This window comes from Marmota monax, unplaced genomic scaffold (genome assembly GCF_021218885.2).
Source record: "Marmota monax isolate L192 unplaced genomic scaffold, Marmota_monax_Labrador192_F-V1.1 WCK01_AAM20220418_F8-fsc00034, whole genome shotgun sequence".
In the NCBI taxonomy this organism is placed as follows: domain Eukaryota; kingdom Metazoa; phylum Chordata; class Mammalia; order Rodentia; family Sciuridae; genus Marmota; species Marmota monax.
This window is the reverse complement of record NW_026693934.1, coordinates 13,916,103-13,943,846: the sequence shown is the minus strand read 5'-3', so window position 1 is coordinate 13,943,846 and position 27,744 is coordinate 13,916,103. Positions and strand designations below refer to the sequence as shown.

At 35.3% G+C, this 27,744-nt stretch overlaps 1 protein-coding gene across 1 annotated transcript in view; it reads left to right on the top strand.

Annotated features, from left to right (window-relative positions):
* The window catches only part of Cntnap5 (contactin associated protein family member 5), an 824,707-nt gene that overhangs the window by 641,558 nt on the left and 155,405 nt on the right, over window positions 1-27,744 (top strand). Inside the window, exon 14 of the mRNA XM_046463789.2 lies at window positions 14,026-14,182. Coding sequence (XP_046319745.1) covers window positions 14,026-14,182 — 157 coding nt within the window. The remainder of the gene's footprint in view (window positions 1-14,025; window positions 14,183-27,744) is intronic.

Here is a 27,744-nt window from a genome sequence, read left to right as displayed (position 1 = left end):
TCTAGTCTCTAGACCATACAAATAAATTTCTGTTGCTCACAAACTATCCAGTTCATGCTATTTTATTCCCCAAACTCAAATGGGTGAAGTTTCATATGGTTTTACTTTATAAAAAAGAAAATGTGATGAATTTAGTAGTTCAAATAATATTTTAAACTTTCTACAGTTTAGAGTGAATGCATACCAACAGATCAAAGTACAGGCAATTTTCAGTACCTTATAGGAGCATTCTTGCCTTTTGTTATATGTTATTCAATATAAAACTTCCACAATATTACCATCACCATGAGGAACTTACAATCTGGTTGAAAGATGCGTGATATAAACCACAATGTACTTGTTTCCTTATTAACTGGTAAAAATTACTATTAGGAGGGTACATTAATATGAATGATCACAATGGCATTTTGATTAGTGAGGCAATGTTTGTTCATTTTTCACTTTATTTAATATAAAGTTATTAATTTATTGATTGCATTATTTAAGAAAAGATCAGAAACTCTTGGGGAGCTTGCATATATGTATACCTCTGTGTGTACAATACTATATATATATATATATATATATATATATATAGTAATATATATTATTACATATTACTATAAATAGTGTGTGTGTATATTACTATATATACACAACCCATTATTTATATATACACTATATATATGATAATGTATTTGCTACATTGCATTTCATACACATAATTAGTCTTATGTAAAAAACTTACAACTCTATAAAGTAGATAGACCTTGTATTTAATGAGTAAAAGTAACCTAACATGATACTATGTAATAAGTAATTCCTTTTTTTTTTTTTTCAATTGAGAAGAGGGAACACTTTTCAACTAAAATGTTCAGAGAAGATCCCTTAGAGGGAAAAGTATTTAAGATGGGTTTTGAAGGAAGATAAATAGAGTTGAATATGTCAAAATGTGGAGGAGTAGAAGTAAATTACTGATGGAGGAAAGAATTATGTTAGAAGAGAACCAAACAAAATTAAAAAAAAAGATATTTTACTTAAAGTGAAGAATCATCCAATCTGATTGAAGAATAACAAATGTCTAGGAGAGCAAACAAGTCTAAAAAGTAGCTTGGGTCTCTCCTTTCAGTAGACACTTTTTATTTCAGACTGCAAATGTTATTTATTTTAAAAAATTCATTTGGAAAAAAACAGATGCTGCTGGAAATTTCAGAAATGAGATGCTGTGGTATATTTTGCTTCCAGACAACACCCTAATGGAATAGTTAGTTATGAGAACTAGCTGAGTGCATTTGTGCAGGTGAATTGGGATGATTTGCAAGCAGGACATGGTGAGCCTGACAAATGATTCAGGAAGAAAGGGTTTGATGAAATAGAGATTGTTCCTAAGAACTTTTACAGTCATTTCTGTCTTCATGGTCAAGAATATTGTTTGCTTAATATAACACGAAGTTTCTTTGCCTAAAAATGTAGGGGAAATGAGAAAATATGAGAGAAACTGGGTGGAGAGGAAGACATATGACACCACATTATTTTGAGATACTGATGCAGCTGTTATATGCAAATGTTTATCAAATGGCTCAGAAAGAGTGCAAGGATGGATAATATACACATATAAGCTATTTGTATGTAAGTAAGAGTTGAAGTATCTATTAATAATGTCAAAGAAAAATACTACCATATGTCCAACTACCAGGCCCACCAATGGGCTATGGGGAGGTAAATAATACCTAAGGGGATATATGAGTGGGTGGGCTCATGAACAGAGAGAGGGACAGAATGATAGAAGTCAATTTCATCATTCTTTCGTTTGAATGAAATGAGAAGCAAGCATAAGAGAATCATTTGAGAGAGGACTTGAACCTGGAAACTTTTTTTAAATTTTTTTTTTTCATATCAGCCTGGAAGAAAACTACGAAAACCTAAACTGGACCATTCCAATCTCTTCAAAGTATGAAACACAGTTTGCTTCAGAAAACATACCAAAATGGAATAGAAATGGGAGATAGAGAAGAATTAAAAATCATGGGAGAAACTTCTCTGGTATATCTTTTAGGGAGTGAATGAGAAGGTTAGCAGTATCAAATACCCATTAACTGTATTCATACTGGATCAAGACAGAAGAGCAGTAGGTTCCTGACTGTAAGAAAGGAAATCATGTACAAATTAGGTGACTTTCTTCTCGGTTACAAATGAAACCTCATTTTTAGACTATATTTCATTTGTCTCCTCTTATTATTATGCCTTTCTTTAGCTGGAATTAAAATAACCTAATACGTGTATTTTGATAACAGAATTAAATGTAAAATCAACTAGCTCCTTTGTACTTACCAATCTGTAAGGTTATCAAATAATAACTCTTAACTAAAATAAAATAGCAATGTAAAATTAAATAAAAGGTCAGAGGGAGGAAGTGTAAAAAGTTTTTAAGAAGTTGGAATAAGGTTCAAACCTAGTAACCCATGATTCTGATACTTTAATGTGTAAAAGTTAGGGTAAATTTTTAGTGCCAATTGGTAAGTATGAGAGAAATATAGTATTAGGGGCCCACTTTCTGAGTATCTGAGAAGGGCCATGAACAGATGTTCCTATAAGCAACCCAGATGATTCCAAGTCGAATGGCCAGGGGCTACACTTCAAGAAACAGATCTAAGATTTCTAGAGAGAAATTCAATTTGATTCCTAGTTATATGATTATCTTGTCATTATTTTAAATAACTATTGAACAATATTAAAAGAGTTCAGGCAAATTGGACTTCTCAGAATCAATGGTACTTAGTTTTAGTAGAATATTTATTTCTAAAGGTGTTACTTGTTTTTGTTTTTCTGTTATTTATTTATTTATTTAATTTTTTATAAATTAGCAGACCAATATAATTGGGGAGACAGTGCAGTTGGGAAAATCTCCCCACAAAAATTGGGGATACTACAGAATACAGATCTATAGTTTTGTTGATTCAATTTTTATTTGATATATATTTTTCTAATATCGATTCAAGAACATTTTCTCTGAAGACCTATGATATGCTTTTATATCTCTTTATAAAGGACTGATTTTACAAGATATAACAAAATTACTATTAAGGTTTGGAGCCATAAGATCTAAACTGGAGTAATCCTTTCTGTGTAGCCTTAGGGAATTTATTGATCTTTTATTAGCTTCTATTTCTTCTCCTGAAAAATTAGAATGAAAAACCTTCACAGAGTTGTTGGAAGGGTTGAATGAGGTAAGTTATGTGAACCTTGTTTTGAATGCTAATAGTATGTAACTACAAATTTATTTCACTAGTAGCTAAACAAAACTTGCAGAGGTATTTGTAATAGGAATGACATTAAACCCTCCCACATAAATGTATGCTTCTCTGATTAGCCACTTCTCCCATTTGACTTTCCTCATATTGCTTGAATTCCTTTCAAATTTATTTTAGTCTAATTTGCATTAAAGCTAATGTTTGTTTGTTTTCTGTCTACCACGTTTAAGGTATTGATGGCAGGACAAATACCTGTTCTGTATTTTAATTTCTAACCAGCAAGCTACTTGTCCTTTGTAGATGTTTTAAGTCATTTTGTTGAATTTAGGAATGAACCGCTATATGAACACCTTGAGATATAGTGGTCTGTCATAGGCCATTTTTATAGTAAGTATTTATTCAAAGATTGAATGGGTGTCATCTGAATCTGTAACTGTAATTTTAAAAGCTACTTGATGCCTTCAATTTTGAATTAATATGCCAAAGTTGAATATAAGGTCATGTGTTATTTAATAATAACATATATTCCAAGAAATCCACCATTAGATGATTTCATTATTCTATGAACATCAAAGAGTATGCTTACACAAACTAAGGAACGACAAACTCACTTGGTGACATCATCTCACAGAACAATTGTTGTATATGCAGTCTATCATTGACCATATTTTCAGTATGCAGCATATAACTATACCTATATAGAATTTAGAAATATCTTAATCATATATATTTCTGCAACAAGCTTTTTTCTATTTTAATTCATTCTGTTTTTGAGTCACCTGTGGGAAATCCTTCTGAGCTGATATCTCTTTTTCTTGGTATTTAGTGATTTGCTCATTTAGCAAGTATATATTTAGTTTCTAGTATGAATCAGGCAACATTCTATGTGCTGGGTGACGAACAAGTCATGAAAAGGTCTTTCCCTCATTTCCATGAGGTGTGACATATGAAGAACTTGTTAAACAAAGACCAACAAACCATAGAATGATTTCCCACAGTAATAAGAACCCCTAAGGACAATGGAGAGCTTTGAGAGTACTTTAGATAAGGTCAAGAGGGAAGAAATAAAATCAGTAGGAGCTAGGCATCTGGGGTTTTATTGGACATCATAAGAAGTTTAGATTTTATCCTTGTTGTAGTAGGAAGCTATTGGAGGATTTTAAACAGAGAGACAAATCATCTGTTATATACAATCTGCCTCCTTATCCATGGAGTCTACATTTAAGGATTTAACCAATTGTAGATCAAAAATATTTTTTTAAAAAAAAATTGCAAATGTACTCAACTTCTAAGCAAAACTTGTCATTATTCCTTAAACAGTACATAACAACAACTATTTACTTTGTATTTACATTGTATTTGGTATTGTCAGTAATCCAGAGATGATTTAACATGGGAGGATATTTGTAAACTATATGCCATTTTAGATAAAGGGACTTGAGAATCTGCAGATTTTACTTTCCTCAGGGATCCTGGAACCAATCCCTCATAAGTTGACTGTAATTTAAAGTTCTACTTTGGAGGTTGCAAGATTAACCTTTTGGGGAATAGAATAATAGTGGAGGCAAACATTTTACTTTTGAGTTTAATGTAATTTCTTACAAGAGAGACCATATAGTCATGATGAGGGTTTCTCATTTACCAGCTGAGTTACCTTGAGCAAGTAATATTACCTCCCTTGCCTTTATTGTCTCATATGTAAAATGAACACAAAAACATTACCTTTTTAGGGTTATTATGAATATTGAATGAACCAGGTATTAAAAGTATATGAAGCTGTCTAGAATATATTAAATGCTCAATAAATACTAGATTTTTAACTAACTAGCATAAATATACTAATTAGATTTGTACACAGATTTATTATAATTCTCCATCTTTATAGTGGTGTGCAGATACTAATTATTTTCCTTTTTAACTTTGTTTCCCATTAATTTTAACATTTAGTATATTTGGTCAGTGCATTTGAAATTATACACACCCCACTCCAAATTGCTGTGGGTTAACACAGTAAAGGTCCCTTTCTTCTCACATCACAGTGTGACATAGATTTCAGAGTCTTCCTGTATTATGTCACACTACATCTGGAAACACCTGCTTCCAAGTGTGCCATATCAGAAATTGTGTGGGAAACTGAAGATCTTACTCTAATGCTGAATTACTCCTTTATTGTTTGTCCAATCCCACAAATTCATCAAAGTGTATTTAACTTGTCATTTTTATCTGTGAAGCTTACATTACCTCAGTGTGTTTCTGGAACACTGAAAAATTGGTCTGTGGTGTGCAGGACTCAAATCATGCTATGTAGTGTCCTAGGGGCCTAGGAACTTTACCTTTGTCCAACTTGTCCCTCAGTTACCTGGTGGCTTTAAACAAGTCACTTAACCTTGCTTGAATTCTTCATTACAACTCTTCAAAAAATATAAAAATAAAGCATATTCTGTTTTATAATATCAAAATAAAAAATATAATTTTTTTTTCACAAAAGTTTAAACAATGTAAATAGAATCACTTAAATTAAATTGCTTTTCTACCTTTCTCTTACCATGAAGGATCCCTGTGGTGAATTCTAGAGAGTTGTGTCTAATTCAGCTTTAAATGACCCCATCCAAGTGACTTTTATCATTTGTTTTGGAAGCAGTATCATTAATCTTTTCTGTTTCCCTCTCTCTTTTGGGTTAACTTCAATTAAATAGGCAGGAGAGGAGAACAATGAACAACATTATAGAAGTGTTAATTCCTAATGTCACTGACTAGCTCTTAATCACACTATTAGACATATGCTCTGATCTAATCATCCTGACCAGCAAGCAGTAAGAAGAAGATTGGCTTTGATAAATGGCTGCCATTATTTTCTGATGTGGATGAGGTTGTTTTTCTTTTAAACTAAACGTTTCCTCAGAAAATGATATCTATTTGGGGGGAAAAAAGGCATACATGAAAAACTTTCTTTAGTCGATTGACTTTTCTAAGCCAGTGTTTGGATGATTCACATTTTTTTCATACAGTGAAACCTTGTGCTGCAATCACTGGTAATTACTTGGCCTTGGAACCTTGGTGCCTTCATTTGCTACTCTGATTTTTTACACCCACAACACTCAACTACAATAAATGAAATAAAACACAGTATGTAGGTGTAGAAATATCATTATTTCAAATAGTATCTTCCTAGAGATACTGAAGTGAACTATCATATTCCCTCTGTAATTCCCCCATAGCACTGTTTGCTGAAGTCCTCCTCAACGTGGAGCCTCCATGAGACCTTCCCAAGGACTCCTGAAAAATTTAGCTTCTTACTCTGAACTTCCCTAGCATTTTATTAACTACTCTGCTTGGAGCTTATCTCGCTCTGCTTTGAACCACTCACAGCTATGCACATGACCTTCTCCCCCTAAATGTTATGAGCTTCTTGAGGGTAACAAAATTCTATTAAAGTTTATATCATGGATAGGTCACACCATGACCTTTACACAGCATGGAATTAAGGAATCATTGAATGTAATGATAATATAATCTATATCATTTTATTATTTATAGTATTTTATGAATCATTTACTACATTTAATTCATATGAAACCTTTGGTCTTGCATTATTTGGTGAGTAGAAGCTGTTATAAGAAGTCCAAGATTTGACTTAACCAGGTTATAGTGAAATGACCAGCCATGAAATTGTTTCTCCATGCTTCCAAGTGAATTAATGGGTGAGAAACACTGAGATTCAGAGAGATGAGGCCAGACCATCACCACTGGGAAAAAAGCACACACACACACACACACATACACATATCACAGAGACAACCAAGAACAGTGCTTGAAGGAGATAAGAGAAAGGCATGAAATTAAAGATTATAAGGCCAATACTTGGTACTGAGTTGGAAATAGAATTATAAGAATGTGGGTAGGAATAGTAGAAGGTGTTAGGGGTGACCTGACTGATTAGTCCTTCCATGGATGGGTAGGAAGTCAGAGGAGAGGTAGGTAAAAACAGCTGATGCTTCCTTGAATATTTCTTCTCCACCTGTTTGATTCCTTATTTACACTCCTAACTAAATCACAGAACACCTTGAAAGTAGGACCGTCATTGATCTTTATGTTTCTTTACAATCTGTATAGATTCCTTTTTACCTGCTTATATCCAATTTGTTTCGTGTCAGTTATTGACACAGTAATGCTATAACCCGTTACCAGAGCTCAGTGACATGCAGTGCTCAATCCTTTTCCTCAGGCTCACAATCCTGGGCGTCCATTGGGCTTCCATTGCCACATCCTAGGGTCCATGCTGGAGAAGCCAAACCATCTGAATATGTTTCTGTGGTTACAGAGAAGCTTGTCCAGAGGCAGGGGAATGTGCATTCCTCTTCAGGTCTAGACTCTACCTGACCTGCTGTCATCTCTGCCCACATTCCATGGATGTGAAACAGGAAGCAAAACCAAACCAAACATTGATGGGGCAGGACTGTCTACTGTGCCCATGAACCCAATGTCACACATTTGCTGATTAATGTAGACCCATTAAAGCTTTAAATCTGTAAAAGCTAAACTCCTTTTTATTGGCATACTGTATTTACCCAAAAGTAAGGTGACGAGCCTATGTTACTTCTAAACTTAAAAGTGAAATAAGGGAAAACAATGACAATAATAGTTCAACATAGTAGCACCATTCCCCTATCTACAGAAGTTTTCAGATCCACTCTGGCTTTGTTTGAAATGATGCTTGGACTGTTCCCAGCAGTGGGAACAGGCCAAATTCTCTTGGCTGTTGAGAGGCTATTGTGTTTACTGTTTCCCAGGTTGTCAGGACTTTAACAATTGAAAGATTAAACAGGGATCTCCACTTTGGATTCTGTTCAATTGCCCCTCGTGATAAAGCCATAAAATTGTGCAAATAACCTGGTTAATGAATTATCCTGAATTTCTATTTTTTTGAATATATTTTTTTAATTGTAGATGAACATAATACCTTTATTTATTTATTTTTAATGTGGTGCTGAGGATTGAACCCAGTGCCTCACATGTGCTAGGCAAGCACTCTGCCACTGAGCCACCACCCCAGCCCCTATCTTGAATTTCTTACGTGAGGAAAAGCACAATTGAACTAAGCGTGTATAAATTTGTCTTATTTTTCTTTTATAAAACATACTGAGTTTTCTTCTCTCCTAGAATTATTTCCCTATAAATATTATATACAAGTTCCAAAGAGGAAACATTAGAGGCTGTATGGAATGCTTATGTACTCATTAGCAAAACTTCCTGACTTGACCTTTACTAAGATTTTAAATTCAGGTCTAACATTTTTTCTGAAATTGTTCATAAAGGAGGAGACATGGGCTCAAATTTCTAAGTTAATAAGTGAATAGGAAACTTTCTTTCTCCGTTTTTCTCCACTTTCTTCTTCTTCTTCTTCTTCTTCTTCTTCTTCTTCTTCTTCTTCTTCTTCTTCTTCTCTCTCTCTCTCACTCAACACACACACACACACACACACACACACACCAAAAAAAAAACACTTAAATTTTGCCAAACTTAAATTTCTTTTACAAGATACCATATAATATGCAGTATTATTTTTATGTCTATCATCCTTTGACTAACTTTTGAGAGTTCTTTTCTAAGTTTATATTGCATGATTTTTATTGAGGGTTGTCAGATAAATGGTAACCTATGATTGGTAATCCAAACAGAAAGTAAAGTACATCCCAAAGTTTCTGCAGTGGGGACAGAGATCCAGAGTGTGCAGGCCTTTGAAATACACCTCTGCACTGATAGATAGGGAAAGAAGCCCACTGTGTTTAAAAAAGCTAAGAAAACATCTCTGGAAATGAGATTTTATGAGCAAATTTGAGCCTACATATATATCTCCCATCCAGTCAGCTCTGCCTTGTGGGTTAAATAATTGTCTTATAAAATTTTCTATTTTAGCTTCTCAAATATCCTAGCATTTAAAATTCACAGATTTAAAAAATTATGTGCATGTACAAATATGACATAACAATGCTCATTATTATGTATCATTATAATGCACCAATAAAAATATCAGCAGATAATTCAGGTTATAGGAAATGGATTTAAAAAAAAAAACACTGAGTAACACTCAAAGAATAAAATTTGTATATGTATGTGTGTGCTTGTGTGCTTATTTTTATCTTTTATTTTTATTTTAACTAACATATACTAATTGCTTCAGTGTGATATATCCTTACAGGCACGCAGCAAGCACTGGTCAAATGCCACCTTCTTTTATCCTTCATCTTTCCCAGACCTCCACACTTTTTTCAGCCTCTATTAATCACTCTTGTACATTCAGGTTGACTTATTTTTTTTTCCTTTCTACTTTCACATTTGAGAGGAAACAGGCAGTACATGTCTTTCTGGGTCTGGCTTATTTCATTTAAAATAATGTATAGATCTGATTCAACTATCCCACTTCTGACTATATATCAAAAGGTAATGAAATCAGCATACTAACTATGTAATCTGAATTCCCCAGACCTTATTTGTATACATGAAGTTATATAATAATAATGATTCTAAATGTGTAAAAGTAATACAAATTAATGCAATTCCTCAGGTTTCTTTTCCATATCCTATGTTCTGGGGTCCTTACCTTCCTCCAAGATCTTTAAGGTAGTTCCCAGGAGATCCTGGTGTGCTCTCCTAGGTAATCCTTTCCTGGTTTTCATCTGGACTCTTTAGAGGAAGTTTTTGTGGTATATAGCTGCTGCAGCTGTGCATGTGAAGGAAAACTGTCCCCTGGCTAAGGAGCTGGCCTGTAAAATTGCAGGCCCTTAGGACCTATGATCAAAAAGCATCCTGCATGTTTCTTTCACTGTAAACTATGTTGCATGAATGCAACTGTGGGGTGAATTGATTTGTTCATTTCCCATTCTGCTTCCTTTCAAAGCAGAATGGCTTCCTGATTGTCAAAGTAAAATTGTTGTTTGCCCTTACCCCACTTTTCACAGTCTGTTGTTTCCTTAAAAACATCTGTAAAGGTAGACACTTTTATAAGTAATCTAATTTTACTGAAAAAGAAAAAAAAAACAAAACTGGGATTTCAGAGGTTTAATGGATACTGCTGGTTATCGGTGATGAGTTATCTGACATGTTGAAGTTTAAACATTAGAGAAGCACACCAAGGCAAGCATATAAAGCCGGGTTTATTTAAAAAGGGGTAACATAGACTTCTCCCGCAAGTGAGAAGGGGGCCATAGCTGGTATCAGGGGCAGGTTCTTGATAAGGGGGGAGGAAGGGCTCTGAGGGAATTAACATTTCAATTCCTCAGGGGACAGTCTCCAACATCCCAGGACTTATTCAAAATTGGCCTGACTTGATCAGAACTGAGTCAATTTATCTATCTATACTGACTGCCTGTCTAATTCTGGCTTCATAATCATATCACCTATGAACATTTCTTTACTGCCTAATACATAAACATTTTGGAGCATGTTATTAGATCCAAACCACAATGGTCATGGATTTTAGAAAATGCTTTGATTTTTATTTTAGGCCAGAGGTTGCCCATTTCCTTAGCTGTGATGCATTTTGGTCGGTGGCCACATGTGACTTTTCCAGTGCCTTCAGGTTTTGCTCATAGTTTGTCTCAGTGGAAGTCTCCCCTGACCATTTTCACTAAATATTGAAAACCTCCCTTTTTCATAGTATGCTCAACTTCCCTAGTCTGCTCTATTTTTCTATACTTTTTATTCTTTCTAAATACTAAGTTATTTAATTATTATTATTGTTGTACATTTTCTCTTATTTGAATACAAGCCCTGTGGAAGTATGCACTGTTTATTTGTTTCTTTGTTTTGGTCAATGATGTTTCTAAGTGCTTAGAGCAGTACCTGAAATATTGTAAAGTCCCAGTAAATATTCACTGAATAAAGTAATATCATTTAAGTGCAATTTTTATAATTATGTTTTTTTTTTCTTTCCTTTGTGAAAGAAAATTTTGTAAGGAGAAAAACAAATCAATTTCTTCAGTGGTCAAAATTTGCAGTTAAGGCATAGAATGTTTTCCTGACTATATCATTAGAGTCATGAATTGAGGCAAATCACTTATCCTATTTGAGCCTCAGCTTCCTCATGTTTATGTTCTCTCCAGTCCTCTACAGGGATGAGCTGGGACATCTGGGGAAAAAAATTCACCCACATCATTCATATATATGTAAAAAAATGTTTCTCTCATTCCCTTCCTTTTTCTTTCTTTGTTGACAGTCAATAGGTTAATTACAATTTGTAATCTTGAAGCCGATTGCTAGAGTTTAGGAGAGGACTGTTGAGCCTCAGTGGTACAAGACATTAATGCATTCAAAACAAAACCAGGCTTGAGAAGCTTACAGAGCTTCTAGGCAGGGTAAAATACCAAATAAGGATTGTAAAGCCTCTAGAAGCAACATATTCATGGTAAGTTGCGTACAAATTGCTTGTTCAGAAAATTATACCATTGATAACCGGACTGTTAATGTGCTTACCCTTTGGGATAGTTTATAAACAGAAAAAAAAATCCATGTTGACACTGAGCTTGACTATTTAGTCTAGATTCTATGTTCTTAAAAGGAGATCTCTGGGTAGTGCTGAAAAGAGAAAGGGGTTAAGCGATTTCTGCCCTTTCTTAGACTCAGGCCAACACTGGTGAATGCATACAAATAGGAAATCCTTTGCCCAAGTTTTATGTTACTTGGACTCACACAATGGAACCATCTACCCAAGCTTCGTATTGAAAGTGCTGTATGCGCTAGATATATCCATCAGCCCTCCAGGCCACATCAATGAATGGGGATTTAAGGAGAAACCAATTCATTTGAAGTACTTAACAGTGACTTATAATTATTTGGAATTAGGGAAAATGGATTTATGTCATTTAGAATTATTATTAAGAAGGATACTGCTTCCGCAAATATCTGTAACTGCTATTCTAGCTCAGAAGATTATAAAGGGATGTATACTATTTTAGATAGGTACAACATTATGTTGGGGCTAATACAGACTTTCAGACTGTCTGCTGTGAAGTAGCACCCCTAAAATAATTCTGCTTTTAATAGAATCTTCCTCATGTTCTTCGCATGTTTTACAAATTGTGGAAAGCTCTGGGGTGACCTCCTTCTTGACTTGACACAGTAGCTTCCATGAGAACCTTAGCCGTCAGGACAACTAAAAGAAAGTTGGTACTGTTTATATCTTGGGGTTATTTGTAAATGAGAACTTACTGCACAATTAAACCTAATAGCCTCCTCAAACAAGTGTTATTATTCTACTTTTAAATGATGAATCATGAAAAAACAGTCTTTAATAAATATTTCCTTCACTTTTTAAATAAGCACATTATAAGCACCTTTTGAATACCAAAAAGAAACACAACAGTGGTTATCAAAGGGAGCCCAGGCAGGACACCTTTCAGCCTAATGTAAAACATCTCCATTTCAATCTACACCTGTTGTTTAGGATACACTATAATTTTCTTAATGGTAATACTACGCTACTGAAACATTCTTAATCATGAAAAGAATATCTAACAGGTTTTAATACATTCAAATTTGTAAAGAAAGAAATTAATGAGAGCAAAACTCAGGAATGGTTTCCTATTAACTATATGAACTGGAAATTGTATGTAGCATACCCGTTTATGTGGGTTAAACACATTTCGTGCATTTCCCCAAACTGAGAAGGACATTTTCTTCTCAGTTCTATGAGAAAATGGCCTTCAGAAGGTTTTGTTTGCTCTACATATTATTGGCTTTCCTGATGCTTATGGTTTTTATTTGTTTGTGGGGAATTAGACCCAGGGGCACTTAACCATTGAGCCACATCCTCAGCCATTTTTGTATTTTATTTAAAGACAGGGTCTTTCTGAGTTGCTGAGGCTGGCTTTGAATTCATGATTCTTCTATCTCAGCCTCCTGAATCTCTGGGATTGTAGGCATGTGCCACTGCCCCTATCTGATGGGTTTTCTCCAAACCTATAAGCTTGAAATTTCATGACTAATCTTAATATATATATATATATATATATATATATATATATATATATATATATATAGTCACCCTGGGGCTATTCTTATCCTGACACAAGGCCATGGGAGGTAAGTCAGGACCCGTTTCCTGAACCAACATTCCTTTTTCTCAGGCTCCACACTCCTCATTGTCTAACAGAGGCAGAGAACAAAAGTCAGACTCTTTCTGGCCCTGGTGATGGTGGTGCTTTTGTCTTTGGTACTTTTAAAGGGAATTTTTAAATTTCATATATAATGTTTTGTGTTTGGTTTATGTCAATGCATGTCCAATTCACTCAATTATGATTACTCACTGATATCATAGGAACCTGAGTTTTTGACCCTGCCTCTGAGAGTTGTCACTAATCAATATTCAAATGGTTTTGATGTAAATATGATTTGTATGTTCATATATGTGTGTGTGTGTGTATATATGTGTGTATATATATATATATATATATATATATATATAGAGAGAGAGAGAGAGAGAGAGAGAGAGAGACGGAAAAAAGGGGGAGAGGAAGAAAGAGGGAAAAAAAGAAGGGAAATACAGAGAGAGGAAGGAAGGAAGGAAGGAAGGGGAAAAGGGAAAGAAAAGAGGAAGGAAGAAAAGAAAGCAGAGAGATTACTCACATATGTATTGTGAATCTTGACAAACCATCTCCAAAAAAGTATTTCCTTCCTTTTTAATGTGGGTGTACACATACAACCCAAATTCTTTGAGACATTTTCTTCTCAGTTCTATGATTTCCTGTGCTCTGCTTCAACCTTGTGTCCCTGAGCTGTGAACTCTCTTTTCTTTCAGATGGAATGCCATTTACCTGGTGGATCGGGCGGTCCAATGAAAGGCATCCTTACTGGGGAGGTTCTCTTCCTGGAGTCCAGCAGTGTGGATGTGGCCTGGAAGAGAGTTGCCTGGACATTCGACATTTTTGCAATTGTGACGCTGACAAGGATGAATGGTAATGAGAATTGCGATCTTTCTACAGTTGTGGAGGAAGCACATTAATTGATGCATGAAATTTCCCCAAAGAGAGAAGGATGTGGATGAGAGATTCAATAAGAACCCAGGCCCCATGATATTTGTGATTGTTTTTAATTTTGAAAATAGCTAGTTCTAATATTTTCAGGACTACTACTGAGGTTTGTGACATGAAGGCATACGGTTACAACATTGCCTGCCTTCTTGTATTTGGAATCTTGCATTTCAAATCAAAGGAATGGAAAGCAATATTGAGCTATGCAATTGAGTCAATTATGGGTGGAATATAGGTTTGGGTGAAGGAAGTGATGGGTAATTATACGGAAAGGAAAGTTTCTCCTTTCTGTCACTGATTTTTTTTAAAAATTCCTTTTGCCACCATCAAAAATATAGCAAATTCATATATATTGATCAACAAACTAATCTTCATAGTAGTCATTATATTCTTTAAGACTTTTTGGCTTTTCATTTTGAGGTTGAAAAGGCTGGGAGGAGATAATTTATTTTTTCCCAGGGTCATGCATGTTTATCACATAATAAATTCCAAATTTGAAGTTGGTCTATCTATAGTGATAGTATATCAAACTCTCCTAAACTAAGTTACTTCTTTAAAGTGTAGTCTCGTTTTAAGTTTTCATGCCCATTAAACTATGTTTCCTTCATCCTCCAGCTGAATTGTTTGCTTTTCACTTTATTAGCTATGAAAATATGCACAGAGCATTTCCACATACCCTTTGGTATTGACTGAATTTAAGGCATTCTTTGGTTTTGGATTATGCAATTTTGCTTGCCTCATCAAATGCAGCTCAATCACATTTAAGGATCCCTATGTCAAGCTGCTCTCTGCCCAGATAAAATTTCTTTTTAGTACAGTAATTTTCTTTCACTGTTCAAATTGTTACCAGCAGAGACTGCTGCAAACAAAATGTCAGGTTGAGTCTAAACCTCACTTCAGTGAGGAAAGGGCTGAGCATCTGGCTCCATTGGGTTGCATATGATATGGATAACCACTTCAGAACACCACAGGGCTGCTGTCTTAAGGCAAGTTTCCTGACTGTCTTCTCCTTAACCTATTCTCTTCATTTGGAGATAATCAGATGAAGTTGACTGCATGTACAATGGCCCTCTGGTTGTCTTCAGACCTCTGCTTTACCCGCAGTAAATTCTCTGATAGCATTGTGAAAACCTACAAAAAATATAAGTTGTGTCCTGGATTGTGACTGTATCTCTGTTAACATTATACCACTCAAGACCAGCTCATGAGGCAGTAGACACCTGATGTGTAGTTGGTGGAACGCATAAACTTTAAATATCTTTGGAGAGGAGGAATCACCACAAAAATGTCTTCTACAAGCATGGGAGTTATGTGTGATAAATGGTAAAGGGCTGTGTTTGCCAGGAAAACATATTCAAGTTCTCCACTCCCAGCAGCTTGGATTCAGTCATCTCTTTGATTCATAAGTTCAGCTTCACTGTGCATGATATTAGATATTATCTACAGATTTATAGGCTTCAATGGAAACACCTTCACTTCCTGGTGTATAATTAGAGAAGTTGATGTAAGAGGTAGGATGCAAGATAAAAGTCATTGATAAAGGGAAGTGTTTCTCCTTTGATGGGTTTTCCTACTGCACACTGTTGAGAAACTCCCCTTTTAGGGAACAACAGGCCAGTGCTTAATTTACTGCACATTGAAGGGCAGTGGGGACAATGGTATCATTCACTTAATATGGTGAACATTCTACTTTCATGTCTTCTAGTAAGATTCCAGTCTCTCCCTCCTCTGATCTGCTCATTAGTTCATGAACCTTAGAACCCCCTCATGTGTTGCTTTGTCTTCATTATCTAGACTGTGCTCAGAGGGACATCATTTCCTCCATCTCTTGGGCCAGCACATCTTTAGCACCTTAGAGATTATTGCACACCTCACCATTCTTTCTACTTCCTTTAGAGGCATGCAAAAATCTCACCCTGTTCCTCTTTCTAGGGCCAGCAACCTCTATTAGATTGTCAGAAGTCATTATGAAATATGGGTCTTGTTTAAGCAGCCAACTTTCCAAGAATCAGGAGACGAGAACTAACTTTCCCTTCAGAACATTGTGTGCCTTATCCACAGGGGTTCCTGTGGAACCTGTCAGGGCAAAGTCTAGGTGGGAAAAGACCAAGTGCATTTCATCATTCTCATGAAAAAACAGAGGCTGAGATTCCAAATTAACTCTTTTAGGTTTTATCCATTGTCTAAGGATCATGATTTGGGGGAATAACATTTTATATGAGCAACTGTATGTTTTATGCCATGTGGCATTTGCTTTTTTTATTGCTTATTTACAAAGTCTCCCTTCTGTGCCAGCCATCTAGAAGAATATGCGAGTTAGTGTTATACAGGAAGGAGGAACCTCTGTGTGCTGAGACAGAGTAATGTGAAAAAAATATGAAAACCACTATTTCCCCAAAACATGGGTTCTTTGGTGTAGTTGTTGCATAGTTTCATATGGAGACTCTACAGGGGATGAAGCTAGGAAAGAAGGTTGAATCCAGATCATGAAGCAAGCTCCTTCTGTGGGAAATATCAATGAGCTAGCTCTGTCTGCATAGGGATTGAGGACATGCAATATGCATTCAGACACAGCACCTAGTAGAACCTTGTGGAAATGCATTCATTTTTTTATGTACCTGATTCCATTATTTATTGGAAAAAGCAAAAGTACAAAAGCTGATACTGTGGTGAAATGATTAATTAGGTTCAACATTCTTCCAACATTATTCTTGGCCAAATTACGGTCAAGATGCTTTTCCACATAAAATTTGGATTTTTGTTTCAGATAGCATGTTCCTTTTAGCATTGCTGGTGTTCTGAGAGCATCTAATAAACCACAAACAGCTTTACCTTGTAAAATTCCCTCAAGTTTCTGATCATGGAGAAAATTCATCAGAACAGACTTGGGCTAGTGTAGCACCTTCTAGAGAGCAGTTTAATATATTACAACTCCTAAATAATATTGTCCCTTAAAAATGCTATTACATGCTGGAGTGTTCTTAGTATTTTATGTACTGTTTCTGATATTTACATTTCAATACCCCTTGAGGTTGGTTTTATTATCGTCTCCTTTACCCAGAAAAGTAAACTGAAGCTCAGAGATAATTAGTGGCATGGTTAAGGTTATTTGAGTAAGAGAACAAAAAATTGATATTTCAGCTGAATTCAAGGATTCTCCTATTGACTATATAGCAAAGAAACTGCTAATGTTGGGATTTCAATCATGGCTAGTTGGTGAGGATGCTGAAAGAATTCTCCCAGGATCTTTCAAATCACATCACTGCAGCATGCTTCTTCTTGCTACGTCAGATAGCTCATGACATCTGGGGCAACTTTGAAGCCTCTGGTGATTGAGAATTCTTTGGACTGTTTCAATAAGCCTCTGTCATTGTGTAACTTACTGTCATATGTTCCAATGAGAACCAATTAATTAAGGAAAATTGGTGTGTTCTCTAGGATTGGGTGAAAGTGAGAGATGTCAAAAGATGGAATGCCTGTGGAGGGAAAAAAGTTGCCCAATGGATATTTCTAGGAATACATTTGCTGCTTAAAGAAGTAGTATATTTCTTTTGGGTAAAAAGAAGCCCCAGTTAGATAAGTAAATCATGTGTACAGTTGTCCCTGGATGTCTCCTGATATTTGGTTTCAAGATCCACTCCTATAGCAAAATCCACAGACACTCAAGTCACTTGTGTAAAGTGAAGTAGTACTTTGTATAGAACCTACACACATCCTTCCCTATAATTTAAGTCATCACTACATTACTTCTAATGCCTAATACAATATAGATGATATGTTAATAGTTGTTCTGTGTTGCTTAGGAAATAATGACAAAATTTTAAAAGACTGTTCTTGTTCAGTAGACACAATTAGAACTGAAACGTCTTTTCAATTTGTAGTGGGTCGGATCCATGGATGCCAAACCTGTGGCTATGACGGCTGATGTTACCATGGAAATGATCTCTTAAGGGTTTCTATCTCAGCCTAAAAACAAAATAGGAAGGAAAAAGAGAAAGGAATGAAGAAACTTATAACAGTTTCACAGCTAATGACTGTTTGCAAGGGAACTTTTCTTTATTTAATTATCCAATTGATAGAAATCTTTCCAACTATGAGTTTGCTGAAGCAAGTACTTCAGACTGAGGAACCACACTGAGATTAGGAAAGAAAATCCCAGTGACATCCCCAGCCTGCAGACCTGGAGATAGCACAGAACAGAGCTGCGCTATGTGGGAGGTGGAATAATCCTCCAGGTGGAGGATGAAAAGCAGGGGTAGACAGCACTGGGGACGGCAGGTGGGAGGTGTACAGTGGGCTCCTTGGTGATGGTGACCCACAGCCTGATCGGGAGCTTTTTTATCCATTTCTCCAGGTTGAAAGACAGAAATGTTCTCTTGCTTTGCAGCAGAGCATTCTTTCATTTGTTGTACAAGAAAGTGTAAAAGTTTTTATCTGATTTTTGAAAAAACTCTATATTCTGTGCCTTTTGCCCTTAGTGTATCCTTGTACAAAGTGATATGATACAAACTAGGAAGAAAAAATGATATAGGGTTTAAATTCTATTCATCTGATAAGACAAGAAAGGAAACCTACTGGTCTTTTTCTTAAAGAACAGAATATTTTTAGGGGACCTTTTTTTTTGTTTTCTTCAGTGTATGGAATCCTGGAGCTTTTGCCTTCTGTTTAGCCCTTGATTCTACTTCTCTGCCACAGAGCAATTATTTAATGAACACTGCTGAAGCCATGAATGAAAGAGGGATGAATGGCTTCTGTTGGACATATTTTCACATCTTTTTCTTTTAGTAGGTCAGTCATGACCATTTTAGAATTCATTGATGTTTACTTTACTGTTAACCATTACTTATCTTTCACAGTCTCACAAGCAAGGTTTACCAAGTTTAACAAATGTTTTTGCTAGAGATTAATTATCTTTCACTATCAAAAGCAGTTATTTATCTTTTGGTGCCAGGGTTATTTCATTTAACATTATGAACTCCAAATCATGAATGGCAGGAATGTTTTATTTTTCCACTGTATAGATGGTACACATTTTCTCTGCCCATTTTCCCATTGATGGACACTTTAGGTTGTTTTCTAGTGGGGTATGTTAATTAACTTGATTTAGTCATTCCACAATTTATACATATATTCAAACACTATATTATACACTTTGAATATACACATTTCTTATTTGTCAATTAAAATGAATTAATTTTTACAAAGTACTTGAAAGTGTTCACCCTCCTGCAAAAGATACCTGTTTATAACCTTTACTTTCAAATGGCCTTTCTCTTTAAAAGTCCATGTCTAATTCTAGTCCCAGACTTTGCCCTTCATAAGTGCCCTTCGTTTTCTTCTCATGGGATTTAATGATATGACCCTGGATATACCCATGGGGGTTAGGGTTTTGCTATTTCCTGGCCTAGGCTGTTCTTTGATCTCTCAAACCTTTGATTTCTTCAAAACTTCCAGGTCTGAGATCCCTAGGCTGGATGCAGTTAGGGTACCTCCTACCGGGTTGCATCCTGAGACAGGGCTCTGATCCTGAATCCTGAAATGAAAGAAAACATCACCACAGGACATACTAAGGTTCTATCCTTTATTTAAAATAATAATAATAATAATAATAATAATAATATTGTCGAATCTCTACTGGTTGACTTTTATTATTTGTGACTTTGTTTGTGAGTCATTCTACTTTTATAAACTGAGTTTGGAAGTGCTTTTCTCCCAAGCAGGTAGGGATTATGAAAGGATTGTCTGAGTTGTTACTCACTCAGTCCCTGTATTCCCACACACATCTAGCAATTCTATCAAGGCTCTTCGTCCTTGTATTGGAGATAAGTGTGCATGGCAAATGGTGGGTCATCCATGAATTAACTGCTGAATCAGTGAGTGAGTGAATGGATGGGTGATGGGGTACCTTCCTTTCCCCTCTTCTTCTCCTCTATGCTAAATCTACCCTCTACTTGTTAGTTTCTACCTGCTAGTTTAGACATTAGCTTTTTCCTCAGAGTACACATTCTGGGGTACTTGATAGTATCTTGTTTATACCGGTGTCCCCATGATTGGGCTTCAGAGTTTACAAAAGAGAATGTTTCAGAGTGCATTGGAATAGAGAGAGTAGAAAGGGCTTTGAACACTTAAGAGAAGAAGGAAAATACAAAGAAATGAATAATTAATATTCAGAGTTTGAAAAATCAAAACCCTTATATCACCTCATTCTTTTGTAGAACTCTAGATGGAGTAAAATAGTGGCTATTTTGCCAAGATTAGTATTTAGGAGATAATTTTGTTGTTGTTATTTTATGATGATGCCATCTCATCATCTATGAGGAGAAAATATCCAATATGAGCAGCTTATGATTCAGGTATTCTGGAAAACAATATATAACTATGGAATAGTCCTTTTATTACTTGTAAGAAAGATGTAAACTGAGGTTTCTTTTGCATCTTTTACCTATCAATCTCTAAAAGGCCAGATTGTCTGTGAAGTCTTATATTTGAACAATTGGAAAGGTACATAATTAGAACACAGAGTCAATATTGACAATGAGTTTCACATTTATCTAGAATATTTTATACAACATTTTGATTTTGGACTATTATTTTATACAAAAATATTATAATTATACACTTCAATATAATAAGGCCTTGGCTTCCATTTTAATTTACCTATTTATCACCAAGTTTATGGCATCACCCGGCTAATAGTAGCTCTTACTCAGATCAGGATCAGAATAGGAGGAATTGCTTACCTCTTTGTTCTGCAAGTTTGATTATAGTTGTCAGTTCTGCTCTACCACAATTTAAATAATGTATACAGGGAATTATTTTTCTGATTTTCTTAATGTTAGGAATTTTTATCATCAAAGAAACATAATATAATCTTATTATAAATTATTCAAGATTTTCAGGCATATTTGAATAAAATGTAGAAGCTCCCTACCACTTTGAGTCCTCATTTCTTCCCCATGAGCAGAATCTTGCTCCTATAGAAAATAGTTGGATGTATAAGATATTTCTATATATAAATATTTTTCTATACTTGTAGCATGTCTTTAAATATGTTTGTTCAGTTATTACTGAGCAATTAAAACAGGTCTATCATTAGTTTTATATATATATATATATATATATATATATATATATATATATATATAAAATTGGTTGTTCAAAACATTACAAAGCTCTTGACATATCATATTTCATACATTAGATTCAAAGGGAAATTGCATGGAAATGGAAGGAGACCCTCATTGTTATACAAAATCACATATAAGAGGCTGTGAGGGGAATGGGAAAAAAAAACAAGGAGAGAAATGAATTAGTTCTATATTTTAATTAAGATAAAATTATATATTATTCTGCATATTGTTTTTTTTCCAATCCCCCACCCCAAATATTGGAGATCTTTTTCTTGGTTTTATCAAATAAGCATGTAAATGAATGTACCATGTCCATTTTAATGACTGCATGGTGTCCCATGGTATGGTTATAGCATTACTTATTTTTCCATGTCTTTGTGATGAACAACATTGGATTTGTGACTGATTTTTCCTATTCCAAACAAGTTTAGAATGGAAAAAAATGATTTATGCTCTGTTTCTACTTTTCACATTATTATTATTGAGGAGTATCCCACCATAGTATTATCAGATGATGTACTTATTGATCTTGATAGGTTGGACCAAACTGCTGAAGGAACTTTGGTCTTCATATAGACTGCAGGTGAATCAGTACCCAGTGGGCTGCTCTGGCCCTGAGGAGGGAAATAGCCCCTTCCCTGTGGAGGTAGTTACCATGGAGATATTCAGAACTCTTTAGAGTCAGAACACAGCCAAACAGGTTGTGGTGGTGGGGTGGGGAGACGTTCCTTACAACCTTTTCTTGCTCTGAAAACTTGCTGGACTCCTTGGTCAAGTGTGGCTTCAGGGAACAACTCTAAAGGGACAGTTCACTGCAGAGGCTATTGTTGAATCTGTTCCTCCTTGGTACCTTCTCTCTGCCTTTCTCATTTCTACCTAGTGCTGCTTTCATAACCTATGGTAATGCAGTTGGCTAATGACAAATAAATCCCATTGTCTCTGCATGTTTTTTAAAATATAAAGTCTTCATCATGTGCAAGAAAAAATTATTTTCTTTTCTGAAAATATCATGAGCTAATACATATAGTGCATTTATACAAACACAATCTTAACACCCCCCCCCCATTTTTATTTTCTTTCTCTTTTTCTTGGTTGCCTGTCACTTTCTGGATACAAAATTATAATAAATCTGTAAGTTGTACTTTATTTCATAATGGGACAATCAAATTCCAGATTTGGTGCTTATTAATTGTAGAACCTAAATGATTTAGCCTTTCTTAGCTTCAGGTTCTTATTTTATTAAAAAAAAAATAGAGAGGTGGGGGATAGCTATCCTCTAGAGAGTATTGGCTGAATTAGTAATAGTTTGTGTATCTAGCAGACATGGCATGCAGTCAGTTCTGAAAAAAAAAGGAAGTCATCACATTTGTTATTATTTTCTTGATTTTCACAGTAGTATAAATAAGCTATAAGAGGAACTACTGAGTTCTAGATTTTAAATTACTGTCTAAAACATGTACATATACATGCATGCAATAAGATGAATAACATAAAGGAAGCAATAGTATACCTTTACAAACTTCATTCACTCATCAAATTTGAGATAAAGAAATAATACCGAGGATCCTTTCTTGGCAAAATGGGAATTCTTTCTGAAAGTTTCTTGGTAAAAATCAGCATGTAATAAATGGGTGTGCCTTGCGTGGAAATAAGCCTAAAGATTGCTTGTAAATGTGTAACTGAAGAGTTTGTGGACTCTCAAAATTCTTGCCAAGGTGACCCAGGTGTAATCTCAGGGAGTGCAGGGCTGGAAAATGATTGCAAATTAGTAAACTGAAACCTAATCAATTGACTTGTATCTCATGTGGAGAAAGCCTGTGTGAACAGAATGGGGATGGTCAGCCCAAAACCCACCAAGGACAGCTCAAGGACTCAGGTCCTGGTGTTGTACTTTCAGCACTGTCTAAACAAGGCAGAGACTAAATGTAAATATACCCAGGGGACAGTGAAGGCACAGAATAGCATGGTACTTATTGGTGTACAAATCTGGGCTCACTCCAAATGACTACTCCATTTGCAAATGATGCAAGTTGAATTTTGTCACCACCCTGAATCTCAGTTTTCTATCCTATGTAACAAGGTAATTATTATAAAATTTATCACAGGATTTTTCCTCAGGATTAAATGAGATCATGAATAAAACTTTATATCCAATGGCCAGGGAAATGGAGTGGCAACCCTCACACTCGATTCAGAGATATGAGGTCTGCAACTGAACCCCCAAGCCATCTTTATGTTCCAAGAATAGCAGTGCTAAACTTTATCTAGTAATGACTCCAACTTTCAGATGATTTTCTTCAGAAACAACTCCTCTCTAAAAAAGGCAAAATGATTTCAAATGGTATCTTATTGTTCACTTTTTTTTAAAGTTCAGGACTGGGAGTAGCTCAGTGGTAGAGTGCTTGCTTATTATGCATGAGGCCCTGGGTTCAATATGGCACCACCACCAAAAAAAAAAAAAAATTGTGTGTGTGTCTGTGTGTGTGTGTACCAAACATGAAGGCAATAATGTAAAATAATACAACAAGGTGAAGGGGAGAGAGGCTGATACGTTGCGTGATCACTAGCAATTTAAAGGGAGACATTTCATTGGTTAAAAAGAGGAAAGGATGATTATTTAGGTTGAGGAGGAAGAGAGAGAGGGATAAAAAGAGATAAAGGGGACTGGGATTGTGGCTTAGTGGTAGAGCACTCACAAAGCAATGTGCGAGGCACTGTGTTCGATCCTCAGCACCACATACAAAAATAAATAAATAAAATAAATGTATTGTGTTCAACTACAACTAAAAGAAAAATCTTCAAAAAAAATAGGGGGCTGGGTTGTGACTCAGAGGTCGAACTCTTGCCTGGCACATGTTTCTGGGTTCAATCCTCAGCACCACATAAAAATAAAATAAAGATTGTGTTCAACTACAACTAAAACAAAATATTTTTTTAAAATGAGAGCGATAAAGGAGAGAATGCAGATACTTATATAAAAAATGGTTGGGCCCTGAAGAGAAAAGGAGAAAGAGAAGTAACTGGATTGAGAGGTAGATTTAAGGAAGCCAAAGCATATGAACAGAAAGAGATTGGTAAAAGGGAGAAATTGAAGGTGGGAAATATAAGGATAGAGATCTATTAAAGGAGAAATTGAACTGAGACAACAGGAGAAGATGGAATTCAAAATCCAGAATTATCCAGGATTGAACCCCTAAAATCATAAGAAAGCCAAGGAAGCAAGTCACTATGGGAACAGATGCTCTAATAATTTAGGTATCCTTGCATATAGCTGAGCTTACTTTATATATAATATCAACCCATTTCCAATGGGAAAAATAATTATATGCACACAAGTCAATTTGTTAACAAACATCAGACATCATTGTATATAATAATATGAATATGTAAAAATTAAATATATAAGAAGGAATTTAGGGCAGAGAAGGAAGACAGGATGCAGAACATTTGGGAACATTTTTGAGGAGGAACTGAATTTGAGTATGGCAAAATTTTTAGAGTTGAAGAAAAGAACTGGTTTATTCCAGGGAATGAGAGAGATGGGTATGGAGTCATTTGCATCTAAGTGATGTTGAATCACAAGTGTGTGTGTTCCACAATCCAATGGTTTTGACTTTTAATCTGCTTGCTTCCTGACTAGGACTGATGAGTCTAGAAAGGCATATATTTATGGCACTACTGGTTGTTCCTTTCAAATCTGTGAATCCAGAGTAGGTTCAGCAAATGATGCCTCCACCATTTTTCATCAGTGACACTATTTTTAAATCAGTTTCATACCTGTAAAGTCTTGAGGGCCATTTTTATCTCTTCACAGGAAAGTGATATTGAGTAAACATTGACTGTGATTCCTTATGCCAAGACCTGACTTTGTTTTCTTACATCTAATTGTGAAGAGCCCTAGGCTTTCAGGTTTCTAGAGTATTTATAGAAAATAAAACAATTTCACAAATTTTTAAATGTGTATGCAAGTAATATTTTCTTTATGTTTATTGTGCTCAGGACTGAAAAAAGAATAATCCAGGAAGCACAGTGGGATGGGTGTTATCCATGTGTAGACATTGTCAATGCTCGCATTTGTTTTTGTTAGAAGACAAGTGACCCTTCAGCTCATTTTGAGATTCTTATCAACTAATTCCCTGGGTCGTTTTCGTGGGAAGTCTGAAGAAGGAAGTCAAAATGCAACTAATGCCTTCTAAACAAAGCTATGATAGAGTCATTGGCAAACATCAACATAGAACTTCAGATTTGCAGAGTTGCTTGTGGCCATCCTACTGGTCATTCTCACTTTGCAGCCACAGGGAACAACATCGTGCATCCCACTCTAAGGAAGGTTATGTAGAATCTATTGATATTAATCCATTCGAGTTCACACAAGGACTTCAAAAATTGCTGAGGTCTTGAGTTCATCCTATAATTTTCTAAGTCTGCCTGCCATATGCATAATGTTTTATTTGTTACTTTAGAGTGACTGAAATAGGAAAGGACATAAAAAGGGGGAAAAAACATTATCCCTCTTAATGGATTCAGTCACTCAAATGACTGTACTAAAAGAAGGTTCCAGAGCAACAGTTAACCAAAATTGGTTGATGGAAATAACATTTAGCGTGTGGCATTTCACCACACTTTGCTCCAAGGTTATACTAGTAAATTAGCAGCTCCCACCTCAGCTCTGCTTCTCTAAATTTAGAGAAATCTCCAGATTCAGATAACTAAGCTAAGGAGCAACCACATTGACTGATTTTGTGCCTCAGCCCAGCTCTTGAGTGAGAATTTGAGTTTTCTTTTGATCCACATGCTCTTATGAGCTGGACCCTTTGGCTAGCCTGCCCATTCCTTCCAATAATGAGGTTCCCTTCATTTAGCATTTTTATTTCAAATATCACTGATAATTTCATTAACTATTTATCAAGTCTCTCTGCTTCTCAGCATGTTAGCTGTTTTATAAATTATTGACTTTGATTGTTACAGCAATATCCATTAGTAGTATTATAGCCATTCAGAAGGTAAGGCAACAGGTCCAGAGTGATCTCATTGGTCATACAACTAGTGTACCGAGCCACATAGTTCCAGCTCTTGCTAATTTGTTTCTAATGAAAATGCTTTCCCACTATGACAGTCACCTCAAAACTGTAGTTATATAACAAAGATCTCATAGATCATTTCAGAGGAAGTCAGTATTTAAAAAATGTTAGCTTTAATGTGAAAAAAAAATTCTACAGCTTCAGTCTCCCTACCTATCAGGTGGTATCACCATAATTCGTATCATTTTATTATTCAATCTACCACCACCACCACAACTGCTATCAATATCACCCCAAACATTCTATCCATGGTTTCAAAATGGTGAAGTTATACTTGCTACTCATAAATTAAATTTGATCTAATTTTATTCTCAATGCATCCCTAAGGGCATGGATAAATTTGTAAGTTCCCCTTGATAGCTTACTTCCTTATAGGCTGAACACAACCCTTACATGTAGTTTATTGGCCCACTCAGAGTTGGTTCCCACCATATTTTTATTCTTTTTTTTTTTTTTTTTTTTTTTTTTTTTTAAGAATTTTAAGCACTTTGCCAAGATTTGCAATGGAAACATCTCATATTAAGATTCCAGGCTAGCCCATTGGTCTTGCATTCTTGATTTGCATTATTACTTGTTGCTAATGGAACTTGCTGCCCCACTTTAAGAGAGACATCTAGTTTCTACCAGGCATTCTTTTCACCCATTCTATGACAATGAAGCTGTTCCATTTATTACTAACATAAAGCTGGCTTCACTTCTTTTTATTACCTGCTGGCCCCTCTAGGCATTTGAGTTTGTATCTGTTTCTGCTACTTTAAACAACTTTTGGAAAGCAACTTACTTTTTCTTTAAGTTTTTAGAACAACAACAAAAAAAAAAAATAGTGCCCTTGGTAATGTATCTTGCATCATCAAAGTAAATGTGATTTTTTTTTCTTTTTTTGGAAGAGATTTTCATTCTTACAGGTCTATTTGTGTAGGCCAGCACTTTGACACAAGAACATCAAATTGATGCAGGCAAGATGCCATAGTATGTAAAGGAGGCAGAAGTTAGCATTGATGGACAGACTTCAGAATTGACCATTTTTACCTTGAAAGTAAAACTGGAGAGAAATAAAATACTATATAAAATCACAAAGTTTCTTCAGGAAAAAATCTGGGCTTGATACTCATTGTACTTTGTCTATTTGAAATTTGTTTTAAAATCTATTTGAAAATATATTGGAATGTAAAAGACAAGTTTATTCTGTGTCTACATAACTTTCATAGATGTGCTTTCAAACTGAAAATAAAGCCTAATTCTAGATCATTTTAATGATCTAAATTAAATTCTAAAC